This window comes from Scyliorhinus torazame, chromosome 4 (genome assembly GCF_047496885.1).
Source record: "Scyliorhinus torazame isolate Kashiwa2021f chromosome 4, sScyTor2.1, whole genome shotgun sequence".
Classification (NCBI taxonomy): domain Eukaryota; kingdom Metazoa; phylum Chordata; class Chondrichthyes; order Carcharhiniformes; family Scyliorhinidae; genus Scyliorhinus; species Scyliorhinus torazame.
The window spans coordinates 355,177,553-355,197,154 of record NC_092710.1 but is presented as its reverse complement, the minus strand read 5'-3'; the positions used below and the strand labels follow the sequence as shown (position 1 = coordinate 355,197,154).

The 19,602-nt window shown below is 50.7% G+C and overlaps 1 protein-coding gene across 4 annotated transcripts in view; it reads right to left on the bottom strand.

Annotated features, from left to right (window-relative positions):
- Positions 1–19,602, bottom strand: part of abcc10 (ATP-binding cassette, sub-family C (CFTR/MRP), member 10) — a 712,922-nt gene that overhangs the window by 430,728 nt on the left and 262,592 nt on the right. For all 4 annotated transcript variants that reach the window (XM_072500316.1, XM_072500319.1, XM_072500315.1 and 1 more), the window contains exon 13: positions 8,586–8,709. In XM_072500316.1, the coding sequence (XP_072356417.1) occupies positions 8,586–8,709 (124 nt within the window). The remainder of the gene's footprint in view (positions 1–8,585; positions 8,710–19,602) is intronic.

Here is a 19,602-nt window from a genome sequence, read left to right as displayed (position 1 = left end):
AACTTTACCATTAGCCAAATATTCCGCATTCCTATTATTCCTTCCAAAGTGAATCACCTCACACTTCTCTACATTAAACTCCATTTGCCACCTCTCAGCCCAGCTCTGCAGCTTATCTATATCCCCCTGTAACCTGCTACATCCTTCCACACTATCGACAACACCACCGACTTTAGTATCGTCTGCAAATTTACTCACCCACCCTTCTGCGCCTTCCTCTAGGTCATTGATAAAAATGACAAACAGCAACGGCCCCAGAACAGATCCTTGTGGTACTCCACTTGTGACTGTACTCCATTCTGAACATTTCCCATCAACCACCACCCTATGTCTTCTTTCAGCTAGCCAATTTCTGATCCACATCTCTAAATCACCCTCAATCCCCAGCCTCCGTATTTTTTGCAATAGCCTACCGTGGGGAACCTTATCAAACGCTTTGCTGAAATCCATATTCATTCCCCACTCTGTATTAATCCCCACACTGTGGATACATTCCCCACTCTGTATTAATCCCCACACTGAGGATACATTCCCCACTCGGTATTAATCCACAAACACTGAGGATACATCCCCCACTCTGTATTGATCCCCACATTGAGGATACATTCCCCACTCTGTATTAATCCCCACACTGAGGATACATTCCTCACTCTGTATTAATCCATAGACACTGAGAATACATTCCCCACTCTGTATTAATCCATAAACACTGAGGATACATTCCCCACTCTGTACTAATCCCACATTGAGGATACATTCCCCACTCTGGATTAATCCATAAACACTGAGGATACATCCACCACTCTGGATTAATCCCCACATTGAGGATACATTCCCCACTCTGTATTAATCCCCACATTGAGGATACATTCCCCACTCTGTATTAATCCATAGACACTGAGGATACATTGCCCACTCTGTATTCATCCCCACACTGAGGATACATTCCCCACACTGTATTCATCCCCACACTGAGGAGACATTCCCCACTCTGGATTAATCCCCACACTGAGGATTCATTCCCCACTCTGGATTAATCCCCACACTGACGATACATTCCCACTCTGTATTAATCCCCAAATTGAGGATACATTCCCCACTCTGTATTAATCCATAGACACTGAGGATATATTCCCCACTCTGTATTAATCCATAAACACTGAGGCTACATCCCCCACTCTGTATTAATCCCCACACTGAGGATACATTCCCCACTCTGTATTAATCCATAGACACTTGAGGATACATTCCCCACTCTGTATTAATCCCACACTGAGGATACATTCCCCACTCTGTATTAATCCCCACACTGAGGATACATTTCCCACTCTGTATTAATCCCCACACTGAGGATACATTCCCCACTCTGTATTAATCCCCACACTGAGGATACATTCCCCACTCTGTATTAATCCCCACACTGAGGATACATTCCCCACTCTGTATTAATCCCCACACTGAGGATACATTCCCCACCCTGTATTAATCCCCACACTGAGGATACATTCCCCATTCTGTATTAATCCATAGACACTGAGGATACATTCCCCACTCTGTATTAATCCCCACACTGAGGATACATTCCCCACTCTGTATTAATCCCCACACTGAGGATACATTCCCCACTCTGTATTAATCCCCACACTGAGGATACATTCCTCACTCTGTATTAATCCCCACACTGAGGTTACATTCCCCACTCTGTATTAATCCCCACACTGAGGATACATTCCCCACTCTGTATTAATCCCCACACTGAGGATACATTCCCCACTCTGTATTAATCCCCACACTGAGGATACATTCCTCACTCTGTATTAATCCCCACACTGAGGATACATTCCCCACTCTGTATTAATCCCCACATTGAGGATATATTCCCCACTCTGTATTAATCCATAGACACTGAGGATACATTCCCCACTCTGTATTAATCCCCACACTGAATATACATTCCCCACTCTGTATTAATCCCCACACTGAGGATACATTCCCCACTCTGTATTAATCCCCACACTGAGGATACATTCCTCACTCTGTATTAATCCCATACTGAGGATACATTCCCCACTCTGTATTAATCCCCACACTGAGCATACATTCCTCACTCTGTATTAATCCCCACACTGAGGATACATTTCCTGCTCTGTATTAATCCATAGACACTGAGGATACATTCCCCACTCTGTATTAATCCTACACTGAGGATACATTCCTCACTCTGTATTAACCCCACACTGAGGTTAGATTCCCCACTCTGTATTAATCCATAGACACTGAGGATACATTCCTCACTCTGTATTAATCCCCACACTGAGGATACATTCCCCACTCTGTATTAATCCATAGACACTGAGGATACATTCCCCACGCTGTATTAATCCCCACACTGAGGATACATTCCTCACTCTGTATTAACCCCCACACTAAGGATACATTCCCCACTCTGTATTAATCCCCACACTGAGGATACATCGCCCACTCTGTATTAATCCATAGACACTGAGGATACATTCCCCACTCTGTATTAATCCCCACACTGAGGATACATTCCCCACTCTGTATTCATCCCCACACTGGGTAAACATTCCTCACTCTGTATTAGTCCCCACACTGAGGATACATTCCCCACTCTGTATTAATCCACACTCTGAAGATACATTCCCCATTCGATATTAATTCCCACACTGAGGATACATTCCCCACTCTGTATTAATCCTTCTCCTCTGCCCCCTCCTTCTCCTCTGCCCCCCTCCTTCTCCTCTGACCCCTTCTTCTGCTCTGCCCTTCTTCCTCTGCTTTGCACCTTATTCACTTCCCCCTCCTCCTCCTCTGCTCACCCCTTCTTTGATTTGATTCATTCTTGTCACATGTATTGGTACACAGTGAAAAGTATTGTTTCGTGCACGCTGTACAAACAATGCATACCGTACATAGGGAAGGAAGGAGAGACTACAGAATATAATGTTACAGTCATAACTAGGGTGTACAGAAAAGATCAACTTAATACGAGGTAGGTCCATTCAAAAGTCTGATGGCAGCAGGGAAGAACCTGGGCGAAATTCTCCGACCCCCCGCCGGGTCGGAGAATCGCCGGGGGCTGGCGTGAATCCCGCCCCCTCCAGTTGCCGAAGTCTCCGGCACCAGAGATTCGGCGGGGGCGGGAATCGCGCCGCGCCGGTTGGCGGGCACCCCCGCGCGATTCTCCAGCCCGGATGGGCTGAAGTCCCGCCGCTAAAATGCCTGTCCTGCCGGCGTAAATTAAACCACCTACCTTACCGGCGGGACAAGGCGGACTCCGGGGTCCTGGGGGGAGCGCGGGGCGATCTGGCCCCGGGAGGTGCCCCCACGGTGGCCTGGCCCGCGATCGGGGCCCACCGATCCGCGGGCGGGCCTGTGCCGTGGGAGCACTCTTTCCCTTCCGCCTACGCCACGGTCTCCACCATGGCGGAGGCAGAAGAGAGACTCCCTCCACTGCGCATGCGTGGGAAGCTGTCAGCAGCCGCTGACGCTCCCGCGCATGCGCCGCCCGGAGATGTTATTTCCGCGTCAGCTGGCAGTGCACCAAAGGCCTTTTCCGCCAGCTGGCGGGGCGGAAATTCGTCCGGCGCCGACCTAGCCCCTCAAGGTTGGGGCTCGGCCCCCAAAGATGCGGAGCATTCCGCACCTTTGGGGCGGCGCGATGCCCGTCTGATTTGCGCCGTTTTGGGCGCCAGTCGGCGGACATCGCGCCGTTTCCGGAGAATTTCGCCCCTGGTTCTTGAGCCAGTCGGTACGTGACCTAAACATGTGTCTTTTTCTGACAGAAGAAGGTGGAAGAGAGTATGTCCGAGGTGCGTGGGGTCCTTAAATATGCTGGTTGCCTTTCTTATGCAGCGGGAATTATAGACAGAGTCAATGGATGGGAGGCTGGTTTGCGTGATGGACTGGGCTACATTCACGACCTTGTGTAGTTTCCTGCGGTCTTGGGCAGAGCAGGATCCATACCAAACTATGATACAACCGGAAAGAATGCTTTCTATAGTGCATTTGTAAAGTTGGTGAGGGTCGTAGCTGACATGCCGAAGTCCCGCCGCTAAAATGCCTGTCCTGCCGGCGTAAATTAAACCACCTACCTTACCGGCGGGACAAGGCGGACTCCGGGGTCCTGGGGGGAGCGCGGGGCGATCTGGCCCCGGGAGGTGCCCCCACGGTGGCCTGGCCCGCGATCGGGGCCCACCGATCCGCGGGCGGGCCTGTGCCGTGGGAGCACTCTTTCCCTTCCGCCTACGCCACGGTCTCCACCATGGCGGAGGCAGAAGAGAGACTCCCTCCACTGCGCATGCGTGGGAAGCTGTCAGCAGCCGCTGACGCTCCCGCGCATGCGCCGCCCGGAGATGTTATTTCCGCGTCAGCTGGCAGTGCACCAAAGGCCTTTTCCGCCAGCTGGCGGGGCGGAAATTCGTCCGGCGCCGACCTAGCCCCTCAAGGTTGGGGCTCGGCCCCCAAAGATGTGGAGCATTCCGCACCTTTGGGGCGGCGCGATGCCCGTCTGATTTGCGCCGTTTTGGGCGCCAGTCGGCGGACATCGCGCCGTTTCCGGAGAATTTCGCCCCTGGTTCTTGAGCCAGTCGGTACGTGACCTAAACATGTGTCTTTTTCTGACAGAAGAAGGTGGAAGAGAGTATGTCCGAGGTGCGTGGGGTCCTTAAATATGCTGGTTGCCTTTCTTATGCAGCGGGAATTATAGACAGAGTCAATGGATGGGAGGCTGGTTTGCGTGATGGACTGGGCTACATTCACGACCTTGTGTAGTTTCCTGCGGTCTTGGGCAGAGCAGGATCCATACCAAACTATGATACAACCGGAAAGAATGCTTTCTATAGTGCATTTGTAAAGTTGGTGAGGGTCGTAGCTGACATGCCGAATTTCCTTAGTCTTCTGAGAAAGTAGAGTCGTTGGTAGGTTATCTTTTTTTAAAATAAATTGGGAGTGTCCAATTCATTTTTTCCAATTAAGGGGCAATTTAGCATGGCCAATCCACCTAGCCTGCACATCTTTGTGTTGTGGGGCGAAACCCACGCAGACATGGGGAGAATATGAAAACTCCACACTGACAGTGAGCCAGAGCCAGGATCGAACCTGGAACCTCATCTCCGTGAGGCAGCAATGCTAACCACTGTGCCACCATGCTGCCCTGTTGGTGGGCTTTCTTTTTTTTAAATTTCGAGTGTCCAATTCACTTTTCCAATTAAGGGGCAAATTAAGCGCCGCCAATCCACCTACCCTGCACATCTTTGGGTTGTGGGGGCGAACCCACGCAAACATGGGGAAAATGTGCAAACTCCACACGGACCCAGAGCCGGGATCGAACCTGGGACCTTGGCGCCGTGAGACAGCAGTGCTAACCACTGCGGCATTGGTGGGCTTTCTTAACTATAGTGTCGGCATGGGGGGACCAGGACAGGCTGTTGGTGATCTGGACACCTAAAAACTTGAAGCTCTCGACCCTTTCTCCTTCGTTCCCATTGATGTAGACAGGGGCATGTTCTCCTCTACGCTTCCTGAAGTCAATGACAATCTCCTTCGTTTTGTTGACGTTGAGGGAGAGATTATTGTCGTCGCACCAGTTCACCAGGTTTGCGCCCTCATTCCTCTACTCTGTCTCGTCATTGTTTGAGTTCCAACTCACAACAGTGGTGTCATCAGCAAATTTGAAAATCAAGTTGGAGGAAAATTTAGCCACACAGTCATAGGTGTATAAGGAGTATAGTAGGGGGCTGAGGACACAGCCTTGTGGGGCACCGGTGTTGAGGATGATTGTGGAGGAGGTGTTGTTGCCTATCTTTACTGATTGTGGTCTGTGGGTTAGGAAGTTCAGGATCCAGTCGCAGCGGGAGGAGCCGAGGCCCAAGCCGTGGAGTTTGAAGATAAGTTTCCTAGGAATAATAGTGTTGAAGGCTGAGCTGTAGTCAATAAATAGGAATCTGACTTAGGTGTCTTTGTTATCTGGGTGTTCCAATGTTGAGAGAAGGACCAGGGTAATGGCATCTGCTGTGGACCTGTTGCAGCAGTAGGCGAACTGTAGTGGATCAAGGCAATCCGGGAGGCTGGAGTTGATTTGTGCCATGACTAACCCTTTGAAGCACTTCATGATGATGGATGCCTGAGCCACTGGATGATAGTCATTAAGGCACGCTGCTTGGCTTTTCTTTGGTAGAGGGATGATGGTTGTCTTCTTGAAGCAGATAGGGACCTCAGATTGTTGGAAAGAGAGGTTGAAGGTGTCTGCGAATATCCCCGCCAGCTGATCCGTGCAAGACCTGAGTGCTCGCCCGGGTACCCCATCCGGGCCAGTGGCTTTCCGTGGGTTGACCTTCGAGAAGGTTGCTCTGACGTCTGCAGTGGTGACCTCAGATATAAGTTCATCCGCGGCTTTCAGGGTGAAGAGTGTGCTCTCGCTGACCTCTTGCTCAAAGCGTGCATAGAATGATTTGAGGTCATCAGGGAGGGGTGTGTTGGAGCTGGCAATTTTACGTGGCTTCAACTTGTAGCCCGTTATGTCTTGCAGATTTTGCCATAGTCGGCGGGGGTCCGTGTGGCTAGCCTGGGACTCAAGCTTGGTCCGGTAATGTATTTTGGCATCTCTGATGGATTTCCTTAGATCATATCTGGCATTCTTGTATATGTCAGGGTCGCCTGACTTGAACCCCTCAGACTTAGCCTTCAGCAAGCAATGGATATCCCTGTTCATCCAGGGTTTCCGGTTGGGAAACACGCGGATTTGCTTCTTTGGCACACAGTCTTCTTACTAATGAAGCCAGTTAAATGAAAATGAAATGAAAATCGCTTATTGTCACAAGTAGGCTTCAAATGAAGTTACTGTGAAAAGCCCCTAGTCGCCACATTCCGGCGCCTGTTTGGGGAGGCTGTTACGGGAATTGAACCACGCTGCTGGCCTGCCTTGGTCTGCTTTCAAAGCCAGCGATTTAGCCCTGTGCTAAACAGCCCCTACTGTTGTGGCGTACCCGTTCAGGTTAGTTGAAGAGCCTTCCTCAGACCAACATTGCGTGACTTTCTTTGACGGATTCTCCCACTTCAGTTTTTGCTCATAAGCTGGGAGCAGGAGCACAGCCTTTTGGTCAGATTTGCCAAAGGGTGGGCGGGCGATTGAGCGGTATGCGTGTTTGTGTAGCAGTGGTCCAGGAGTGGCCCCCTTCTTCTCCTCTGCCCCTTCTTCCTCTCCTCTTCTCTCTTCTTCTTCTCCTCTGACCCCTTCTTCCTCTCGCTTGCACCTTCTCCTCTAACCCCCTTCCCCTCTACCCCTCCTCCTCCTCTGCCTCCCTCCTTCGCCTCTGCCCTCTCCTTTGCCTCTGCGCCCCTTCTCCTCTGCACATCTTCTTCTTCTCCTTTGCCCCTTCTTCCCTGACCCCTCTTCTCCTCCTCTACTCCACCCCTCCTTCTCTCTGCCCCCTTCCCGTCTTCTGCCGCCTTCTTCCTCTCCTCTCCCCTTTCTTCTCCTTTGCCACCTTTCTTCACCTTTGCCCCCCTTCTTCACTCTGCCCCGTCTTGTCTCTGCCCCCCTTCTTGTCACTGTCCCCTTTCTCCTCTCTGCCCTTCTTCGCTTTGCCCCCTTTCTTCTCCGCCCCTTCTTCTCTGCCCCCTTCTCCCTCTCCTCTTCACTCTTCTTTTCCTCTGCCCCCTTCTTCCTCCTCTGCCCCCTTCTCCTCCTCTGCCCCCCCTTCTTCTCTCTGCTCCCCTTCTTCTCTCTGCTCCCCTTCTTGTCTCGACCCCCTGTCTTGTCTCTGCCCCCTTTCCCCTCTCTGCCCTTTTTCTTTTCCCCTGCCCCCTTTCTCCTCTCTGCCCCTTTTCTTCTCCTCTGTCCCCTTTCTTCTCCTCTGTCCCCTTTCTTCTCCTCTGTCCCCTTCTTCTCTCTGTCCCCTTCTTCTCTCTGTCCCCTTCTTCTCTCTGTCCCCTTCTTCTCTCTGTCCCCTTCTCCTCTGTCCCCTTTCTCTTCTTCTGCCCCCTTCTTCGCTTTGCGCCCTTTCTTCTTTCTGCCCCCTTTCTTCTTTCTGCCCCCTTTCTTCTCCTCTGTCCCTTCTCCTGTGCCATCCTTTTTCTCCTCTCCTCCCCTTTGTCTCCTCTGCCCCCTTCTTCTCCTTTGCTGATCTTCTTCTACTCTGCCCCATTTTTCTCCACCTACCACCGCTCTCTGAACCCCCACCACCCTAGCAAGGTGAGCCTGTTTAGTCTCCAGGTAAATTCTCCCTCATTGGGTGCCATGTTACAGAATGGTGTACACTCCCGCTGGTGGGGCAGAAGATTTGATGGGAGCATGGTCTGTGTGGATTCAATGAGCATGTAAGAGGTGCAAAATGGATTCCCATCATGCTTCAGCAGGGGACGCGACCCGTCATCAACATACTATGAATGTCGGGTGGAGGCAATGCCAATTTAGCTTACTGCACAGAGGGTAAATCTCGAACTCTAATAATCCGCACAGTGGATATATTCCTGCTACTCCAACCCGGAAAATGTAGATAATAGGTTTAACAAAACATGAAAGGGTGCTCATATACACAGTCTATTGTCACAAAGGTACTTACCGAATGAAGCGCATTAATTGATGTGTATCGAGTGATGTATAGTGTCTGCTTTGTCCAGTCCCATTCTTGTGTTGCGTTTGGGATATCCAGTATGAGAGCCACCAGTCAGACAAATTACGAGATACTGCGAAGGAAGGAAACCTGAGACATTACATCTTTTAGTACCTTGAACTCATCAGATTTTTGTGTGCCATACAATATCCTTAGCTGTAGCATAGTACCTTATGTAGGAACAGAAGAAAACTTAGTATGCATTATAAACACTTGGTAATCCACCCAATTGAGCGTGTGGCATCTTATGATGGGCTTTTGAAAATCAAAATACATTATATTCATCGTACCAGTTACAGCCTCAAAAAGCTCAGATTTGCCAGACATGATTTCCTGCTGACTCTGCTCAATCACACTATAAGGGGAGGCGTGTCATAATGGTAATGTCACTGGTCTAGGCCCAGGATAATATTCTGGGGACATAGGTTCAAATCCCATCATAGCAGCCGGTGGAATTTAAACTCAATTAAATAATTAATCTCAAATTCAAAGCTCATCTCAGTAATTTCTCCTCTCTGCCCCTTTTCTTCTCCTCTGTCCCCTTTCTTCTCTTCTGCCCCTTCTTCTCTCTGTCCCCTTCTTCTCTGTCCATTCTTTGCTCTGCCCCCTTCTTCACTTTGCCCACTTTCCTCTCTCTGCGCCCTTTCTTCACGTTGCCTCCTTTCTTCTCCTCTGTCCCCTTTCTCTTCTTCTGCCCCCTTTCTTCTCTCTGCCCCTTTTCTTCTCCTCTGCCCCCTTTCTTCTCTCTGCTGCCTTCTCTGTCCCCTTCTTTGCTCTGCCTCCTTTTTCGCTTTGCCCCCTTTCTACTCTCTGCCCCCTTTCTTCTCTGCCCCCTTCTTTGCTCTGCCCCCTTCTTCGCTCTGCCCCCTCTCTTCTCTGCTCTGCCCCTTTTCTACTCTCTTCCCCCTTCCTTCTCTGCCCCCTTCTTCACCTTGCGCCCTTTCTTCTCTCTGCCCCCTTTCTTCTTTCTGCCCCCTTTCTTCTCCTCTGTCCCTTCTCCTGTGCCATCCTTCTTCTCCTCTCCTCCCCTTTGTCTCCTCTGCCCCCTTCTTCTCCTTTGCTGATTAGATGGGGTTGATTTGGCATCGATCTAGCAATTCAAAAGCAATATCCAGGTGGTGCTGTGGACAATCAGCAGCAGCAGAATTGTACTCAATCCCACAATCTGATCTCATGGTGCGGCATATCTCCACTCTATCATCATGACCATCAAGCTAGGGAATCAATCCTGCTTCAATGAGAAGTGTAAGTGGGTACGCCAGGAGCAACACAAAGTATGCCTAAAACTGAGGTGTAAACGTGGTGAAGCTGTCCAACAGAGGACGGGCATGTCAAACAGTGGAAGCAGTGTGCAATAGACTGAGTCAAATCATTCCACAACTAACATATCACATTAGAGTTCTGAAGTCCTGGCTAGGTGATGGTGTCATGGTATTATCACTGAACCCGTAATCTAGAGACCCAGAGTACTCTGCGGTCCCAAGTTCAAATCCTGCCACTGCAGATGGGGAACTTCAATAAAAATCTGGAAAATAGAAGTCTATTGATGACTATGAAACCATTGTCCATTGTCGTTAAAACTTGTCTGGTTCACTAATGTCCTTTAGGGAAGGAAATCTGCTGGCCTGGCCTACATATGACTCCAGACCCACAGCAATGTGGTTGACTCTTAATTGCTCCTCAATCAGTGATGGGCAATAAATGCTGGCACAGCCAGTGACGCCTACATCCCTTAAACAAATTTTAAATAAACACTCAGCCTTGAATGGTGGTGGACAATTAAACAATGAACCAGAGGAGGGGGTTCCACAAATATCCCAGTCCTCAAAAATCAATACAAAAGACAAGCCTGGAGTGTTTGCAAACATCTTCAGCCAGAAATGACGAGTGCTTGATCCACCTAGGCCTCCTCCTATGGTTCCCAGCATCACAAATGCCAGTCTTCAGACAATTTCATTCATTCAACCCATATATTCTTCAGGAAAGTGTCCTAGACCCAACCATGTTGAGCTGCTTCAATAACCTTCCTCCAAGACTTCCGGGTGCGGCGATGACCAGCTAAGTCGGCAGCTCCCGGTGGAACGGACTTTTGGGCTCTTAATAAGAGCCCCAACGGCAATTTTAACGGCTAAAAGCACTGTGCGGTAAACCAGAAGGGAATCCCCCCTGGATACGGATGGAAAAAGGAGAGGAAAGTGGCCGGATTGCGGTGGATCCTTTAGAGCAGCGGCAAGGAAGGCAAGCAAAAACCAAGATGGCGTCGGAAGGTGGCAGTTTAATATGGGGCCCTGAACAACACGAGTTTTTGAAACGCTGCGTGGAAGAGCTTAAAAAGGAGATGAAGAAAGAGCTGTTGGCCCCGATATTACAGGCGATCGAAGGGCTAAAGGATGAGCAAAAGACCCAGGAGCGGGAGCTTCGGGTCGTGAAGGCAAAGGCTGCCGAGAACGAGGACGATATACAGGGCCTGGTGGTGAAGACGGAGATGCACGAGGCACACCATAAACGATGTGTGGAAAGGCTGGAGGTGCTGGAGAATAACGCGAGGAGGAATAATTTAAGGATTCTTGGTCTTCCTGAAGGTGCAGAAGGAGCAGACGTCGGGGCATTTGTGAGCACGATGCTGCACTCGTTAATGGGAGCGGAGGCCCCGGCGGGTCCGCTGGAGGTGGAGGGAGCATACCGAGTGATGGCGCGAGGACCGAGAGCAGGAGAAATTCCTAGAGCCATAGTGGTGAGATTCCTCCTTGTTTTAAGGACAAAGAGATGGTCCTTAGATGGGCAAAGAAAACTCAGAGCAGTAGGTGGGAGAACGCAGTGATCCGCGTTTATCAAGACTGGAGTGCGGAGGTGGCGAGAAGGAGGGCGAGCTTTAATCGGGCCAAGGCGGTGCTTCATATAAAGAAGATAAAATTTGGAATGCTACAACCGGCAAGACTGTGGGTCACATATCAAGGGAGGCACCACTACTTTGAGACGGCGGATGAGGCGTGGACTTTTATTGTGGAAGAAAAACTGGAATAAGCGGGTTACTAAAAAAGAACGTTTGAAACAAAGTGGTGGGGCGAGTATGGGGGGCGAAGAGGGGGGGAAAAGGGGGGGAAAGATGAGTTTTATGTTATTAATCCTGCGATGCGGTAACTTTTCTCTCTTCCACAGGGGGTGGTGGAGGGAGGAAGGGAGGTGGAGGAGATGGGGCGTTGGCCATGGGGGGGGCGGGGCCAAAAGGGAAGCGCGGGCTTTGTTCCCGCGCTATGATAATCATGGCGGAATAGGGAAGCAGGAAGGAGGGGGCGTCGCACGGTGCGAGCCGAGGTCACGGGGGGAAGCCGAGGTCGGCCAGAGTTTGCTGACTTCTGGGAGCAACATGGGGGGTGTAACTACGCTAGTGGGGGATCTAGCCGGGGGGGGGGGGAGTTACTGGGTTGCTGCTGCTGGGGAGAGGGGGTGCCGGAATGGGGTGGGGCGGGTGGGGGGGCACCGCCTGGGGGGGGACACAGCTGCGTGGCAACCGGGTGAGGAGCTGGAAAAAGGGGATGGCTAATCGACAAGGGGGGGGGGTGGGGGGTAAAAAGCCCCCCAACCCGGTTGATCACGTGGAATGCGAGAGGGCTGAACGGGCCGATAAAGAGGGCACGAGTACTCGCACACCTTAAGAAACTTAAGGCAGTCGTGGTTATGTTACAAGAGACGCACTTGAAACTTATAGACCAGGTTAGACTACGCAAAGGATGGGTGGGGCAGGTGTTTCATTCGGGGCTAGATGCGAAAAACAGGGGGGTGGCTATACTAGTGGAGAAGCGGGTTATGTTTGAGGCAAAGACCATAGTGGCGGATAGCGGGGGCAGATACGTGATGGTGAGTGGCAAATTACAGGGGGAGGCGGTGGTCTTGGTAAACGTATATGCCCCAAACTGGGATGATGCCAATTTTATGAGGCGCATGCTAGGACGCATCCCGGACCTAGAGGTGGGAAAGTTGGTAATGGGGGGAGATTTTAATACGGTGCTGGAGCCGGGCTGGACAGGTCGAGATCCAGGACTGGAAGGAGGGGTCTGCAGCCAAGGTGCTTAAAGATTTTATGGAGCAGATGGGAGGAGTAGACCTGTGGAGATTTAGCAGACCTAGGAGTAAGGAGTTTTCGTTTTTCTCCTATGTCCACAAAATTTATTCGCGAATAGACTTTTTTGTCTTGGGAAGGGCGTTGATCCCGAAGGTGAGGGGGACGGAGTATACGGCTATAGCCATTTCGGATCACGCTCCACATTGGGTAGACTTGGAGATAGGGGAGGAAACAGAAGGGCGTCCACCCTGGAGAATGGACATGGGACTAATGGCAGATGAAGGGGTGTGTCTAAGGGTGAGGGGGTGCATTGAAAAATACTTGGAACTCAATGATAACGGGGAGGTCCAGGTGGGAGTAGTCTGGGAGGCGCTGAAGGCAGTGGTTAGAGGGGAGCTGATATCAATAAGGGCACATAAAGGAAAGCAGGAGAGTAGGGAACGGGAGCGGTTGCTGCAAGAACTTCTGAGGGTGGACAGGCAATATGCGGAGGCACCGGAGGAGGGACTGTACAGGGAAAGGCAAAGGTTACACGTAGAATTTGACTTGCTGACAACGGGTACTGCAGAAGCACAGTGGAGGAAGGCACAGGGTGTACAGTATGAGTATGGGGAGAAGGCGAGCAGGTTGCTGGCCCATCAATTGAGGAAAAGGGGAGCAGCGAGGGAAATAGGGGGAGTGAGGGATGAGGAAGGAGAGATAGAGCGGGGAGCGGAGAGAGTGAATGGAGTGTTCAAGGCATTCTATAAAAGATTATACGAAGCTCGGCCCCCGGATGGGAAGGAGAGAATGATGTGCTTCCTGGACCGGCTGGAATTTCCTAAGGTGGAGGAGGAGGAGAGGGTGGGACTGGGAGCACAGATCGAGATAGAGGAAGTAGTGAAAGGAATTAGGAGTATGCAGGCGGGGAAGGCTCCGGGACCGGATGGATTTCCAGTCGAATTTTATAGGAAGTATGTGGACTTGCTTGCCCCGATACTGATGAGAACCTTTAATGAGGCGAAGGAAAGGGGACAGCTGCCTCCGACTATGTCGGAGGCAACGATATTGCTTCTCCTAAAGAAGGAAAAAGACCCGCTGCAATGCGGGTCCTATAGACCTATTTCCCTCCTAAATGTAGACACTAAGATTCTGGCCAAGGTAATGGCAATGAGGATAGAGGATTGTGTCCCGGGGGTAATCCATGAGGACCAAACTGGGTTTGTGAAGGGGAGACAGCTGAACACGAATATACGGAGGCTGCTAGGGGTAATGATGATGCGCCCACCAGAGGGGGAAGCAGAGATAGTGGTGGCGATGGATGCCGAGAAAGCATTTGATAGAGTGGAGTGGGATTATTTGTGGGAAGTGTTGAGGAAATTTGGCTTTGGAGATGAGTATATTAGATGGGTACAGCTGCTGTATAGGGCCCCGATGGCGAGCGTGGTCACGAATGGACGGGGGTCTGCGTATTTTTGGCTCCATAGAGGGACGAGGCAGGGATGTCCTCTGTCCCCATTATTGTTTGCACTGGCGATTGAGCCCCTGGCAATAGCATTGAGGGGTTCCAGGAAGTGGAGGGGAGTACTCAGGGGAGGAGAGGAACACCGGGTATCTCTTTACGCGGACGATTTATTGGTGTATGTGGCGGACCCGGCGGAGGGGATGCCAGAGATAATGCGGATACCTGGGGAGTTTGGAGAATTTTCAGGATATAAGCTGAACATGGGGAAAAGTGAGCTGTTTGTGGTGCATCCAGGGGAGCAGAGCAGAGAAATAGAGGACTTACCGCTGAGGAAGGTAACAAGGGACTTTCGCTACTTGGGGATCCAGATAGCCAAGAATTGGGGTACATTGCATAGGTTAAACTTAACGCGGTTGGTGGAACAGATGGAGGAGGACTTCAAGAGATGGGACATGGTATCCCTGTCACTGGCAGGGAGGGTACAAGCGGTTAAAATGGTGGTCCTCCCGAGATTCCTCTTTGTGTTTCAGTGCCTCCCGGTGGTGATCACGAAGGCTTGAGAAGAGCATAGGGGAAAGACGGGAGCCTCGGTGTGGTCCCCGATAAGAAATAATCATAGGTTTGCTCCGGGGAGAATGGATGGGGGATTTGGAACATGGCAAAGAGCAGGAGTAACACAATTGAGAGATCTGTTTGTAGATGGGACGTTTGCAAGTCTGGGAGCGCTGACCGAAAAATATGGGTTGCTCCAAGGGAATGCATTCCGGTATATGCAACTGAGGGCTTTTGCGAGGCAACAGGTGAGGGAATTCCCGCAGCTCCCGACGCAGGAGGTGCAGGACAGAGTGATCTCAAAGACATGGGTGGGGGACGGTAAGGTATCAGACATATATAGGGAAATGAGGGACGAGGGGGAGATTATGGTAGATGAGCTGAAAGGGAAATGGGAAATGGGAAGAAGAACTGGGGGAGGAGATTGAGGAGGGGCTGTGGGCTGATGCCCTAAGTAGGGTAAACTCATCGTCCTCGTATGCCAGGCTAAGCCTGATACAATTTAAGGTGTTACACAGGGCGCATATGACTGGAGCACGGCTCAGTAAATTTTTTGGAGTAGAGGATAGGTGTGCGAGATGCTCGAGAAGCCCAGCGAATCACACCCACATGTTCTGGTCATGTCCGGCACTGCAGGGGTTTTGGGTGGGGGTGACAAAGGTGCTTTCGAAGGTGGTGGGGGTCCAGGTCGAACCAAGCTGGGGGTTGGCTATATTCGGGGTTGCAGAAGAGCCGGGAGTGCAGGAGGCGAAAGAGGCTGATGTTTTGGCCTTTGCGTCCCTAGTAGCCCGGCGCAGGATACTGTTGATGTGGAAGGAAGCCAAGCCCCCGGGTGTGGAGACCTGGATAAATGACATGGCAGGGTTTATAAAGCTGGAACGGATTAAGTTCGTCCTAAGGGGATCGGCTCAAGGGTTCACCAGGCGGTGGCAACCGTTCGTCGAATACCTCACAGAAAGATAGAGGGAATGGAAAAGGAGAAGACAGCAGCAGCAACCCGGGGAGGGGAAGAACCAGAGGGATTCTCAGGGATGTTAATATATAAGTATATAAGTATAATATGTTAAGGTTGTTGTTATAGATAATTGTATATTGGACGGTTAAAACATATTTTTGGAGAATATTTATCTGGGACAAGGCAGTTGCCATTTAGTTTTGTTTTTGTTTATATATTATTTATTTCTTGTTTATAAAACTGGCCATTGTTATTTATATTGTGATATTACTGTGTAAAGGATACACAATGTACTGTGATGGTTGGCCAAAAATTTTCAATAAAATATATATTTTTAAAAAAATAACCTTCCTCCATCATAAGGTCAGATATGGTGAAGTTTGCCATTCCCAACTCCTCAGATAAAGCAGTCCATGTCCATATGCAGCAAAACCTGGACAATATTCAGGCTTGCACAGACAAGTTGAAAGTAATTTCACACACTTTTGCCAAACAAGGACCATCTTCAACAATAAGAGTACTTAAGCACCTCCCCTTGCTGTCAGGGCTGTGGGTGCATACACACCGCATGAATTGCACCAGCACCTTCGCAAGGGTAATTAGTGATAGGTCGCAAATCCTGGCCTATCAGGCAATATCCACATCCCAGAAAATAAGGAATTCCTAATAATAGTTTCAACATTTTCTTTACTATGTGAAGCTATTACAATCCCAGACCAGACCCCTACAGTGGCTAGGATACTGGACCGAACCCCAAAAATTTTAGTTTATTTTGTAAGACTGTGCAGAAAGAATACTTCACTCCAGGAGTGATTGTATGAAGAAATATGGATTTGGTAATATAAAACAAAACTATTATTCACATAATATTTAAATCTTAAACCTCACACCCAAAAATAGCTTACAATTACCCCTTAAACAATACTACTCAATAGAGTAAATACAAAATCCTTAATTACTATCTTTATTTCCAATTAAATAACAAGGGCGAAATAACATCCAGCTCTCAATCCATCATACATCCCAATGGCTTAGAGTACTGCTTGTTTTCCAGAACAGATTTGGCTCCTGTCAGAACTTTGGCTGGATGTCTTCAAAAAGCTGCTTCAACTGGTTTGTTTCAGCTCCCCCTTGTCCTCAGGCAAGTCTGCACTGCTTTAAATACTGTTAATCTTTTTTAACTATCCGACAGTGAGAGCAAAAGACCGTGGCTGTGATTCTCCAATCCCGCGGCCAAGTTCTGACGCCGGAATGAAAAGCGGTGAGAACCACTCCGGTGTCAACGGTCCTCGACTGTCACCCCTAGGGGGCTATGTCGGCGCCGGAGTGGTCTGCGCTGCTTCAATCGGAGCTGCACGGCTGGTGTGAGTTCGCACATGCGCGGCATGGTCGGCACGAGTTCGCGCTACGGCTGGCGGGAGTACGCACACGTGCGCCGCGGCCGGCGCGGGTTCGCGCATGCGAGTGGGTTCGCGTCTCCGCGCTGGCCCTGGGCAACATGGTGAAGCCCTACAAGGGCCCGGCACGGAGGAACATAGGCCCCCACGGAAAGAGCCCTCCCGCTGATCGCTAGACCCCGATCGAGGGCCAGGCCACCGTGGAGGCCTCCCCCCACCCCAGGGCTCGGATCCCTCCTGCTCCCCCCCCCACCAGGATGGCCCCCGCAGCCAGAACTTCCAGGTCCTGCCATGTGGGACCATACATGACCCACGCCGGCGGGACTCGGCCGAACTCGGCGGGCACACGATTCCCGTGCCCCTCCCCGGGATTCTCCAACCCGGCGCGGGGTCGGAGAATCCCAGCCCTTACTTGTGGTCTGAAGGGTAACCAGATCAGACCTCAACTCAAAAGGCTTTCTCATAATGTCTGAATGCCTGAGCTTAACCCAACAACGGCACCATCTCCCCTGGCTGAAAACACATGAACTCCCCAGGGACTTTCCCTAGTCAATCAATAGTGCATTAGTAGGACAGCATGGTGGCACATTGGTTATCACTGCTCCCTTATGATGCCGAAGACCCGAGTTTGATCCTGTCAATGGGGAGTTTGCACATTCTCCCCATGTCTGCATGGGTCTCATCCCCCCCCCCCCAAACCCAAAGATGTGCAGGGTAGGTGGATTGGCCATGTTAAATTGCCCTTAATTGGAATTCTTTTTTTTTTAAACAACGCATTAGCACAGACTTTTTAAACTGGTCAATTTCTCCTCTGGCTCCTAAAAGCTTTCTTGCCCTGCAAAACAAGGGGCGAAATTCTCCCCCAACGGCGCGATGTCCGCCGACTGGCGCCAAAAACGGCGCCAATCAGACGGGCATCGCGCCGGCCCAAAGGTGCGTAATGCTCCGCATCTTTGGGGGCCGAGCCCCAACATTGAGGGGCTAGGCCGGCGCCAGAGGGATTTCCGTCCCGCCAGCTGGCGGAAATGGCGTTTGGTGCCCCGCCAGCTGACGTGGAAATGCGGCGCATGCGCGGGAGCGTCAGCGGCCGCCGACAGTTTCCCGCGCATGCGCAGTGGGGAGAGTCTCTTCCGCCTCCGCCATGGTGGAGGCCGTGGCGGAGGCGAAAGGGAAAGAGTGCCCCCACGGCACAGGACCGCCCGCGGATTGGTGGGCCCCGATCGCGGGCCAGGCCACCGTGGGGGCACCCCCCGGGGTCAGATCGCCCCACGCCCCCCCCAGGACCCCGGAGCCCGCCCACGCCGGTTGGTCCCGCCGGTAAATACCAGCTTTGATTTACGCCGGCGGGACAGGCAATTTCTGGGCGGGACTTCGGCCCATTCGGGCCGGAGAATTGAGCGGGGGGTCCCGCCAACCGGCGCGGCCCGATTCCCGCCCCCGCCCAATCTCTGGTACCGGAGACTTCGGCGGGGGCGGGATTCACGGCGGCCAACGGCCATTCTCCGACCCGGCGGGGGGTCGGAGAATGACGCCCCAGATTCTTTTAAAAACAATACCACTGCAGTCATACACACTCTAACCCAAGCTTTTAACCCTTCAATTGCCAAATGTTTATAATCCAATATATCTAAAATCGTACGTTTGTCACAAGGGTAACCGGCCTCTTGCTCCTCATTTTCTTCCTTCCACCTTTCTGAAATAGGCTATATTTGCTCATTTTCAATCCTTCCGAACCGTTCTGGAAAATTGAAACCAAAGCATCCACTATCTCTGCAGCTACCACTTAGAATACCCTGGAACTCAGGTAGATTCAGGGAATATGTCACCACTTTGCCCCATTAATTTCTCCAGACTTCTCTAAGTACACTGACTTCTTTAAGTTGCTCATTCTCGCTTGGTCGCCTATTAGTTCTGTTTTTCCCCCATGTTTTCTCCTGTGAAGAAACATATGCAGTACTTGTTTAATGCCTCAATCCTCTCCTAATTCCCTATGAGAATTACAAAGGTTTCTGCCTCTAATAGGCCCATGCTTACTTACACGCCTCTTTCTGTTTATGCAAACAAGTTGTCTGTGAGCTGAATTTCTTCCCAGCAAGTACATCATTTAAGCAAAGGAATGCAATTGTTGAACATCCACATAAAAAACTTTTGAAAGAAAATTCATATTTGACAAAAAATACTTGTTTTTCTCTTCATGGATATGATGGGCATTTCCAGCACTTCCTGTTTTAATGACTGAATAATGGACTCTTTCCTGAAGGTGCTGACTGTTGATTGCTCAGAGCTATCTCATCCAATGGCCACTCATCATGTGTAAGCCAGCAAGGGCAATCATGTCAGCACTTTATTCAACAGTGTAGCCCATCATAGCCACGTCCAATCTGCTCCTCACTTAACGTGCAGATTTCAGCAGGATGTTAACTGGTTCGGGAACCAATTTGATTTTCACCTTTGAAGCACAGGAATGCTGAGACTGTGTCCTAACTTCTGCTCCACTGCTAATTCAGCATCAAAGCTGGAGCCTTTAATTTGTATAACCTAGCATCACTTCCAAC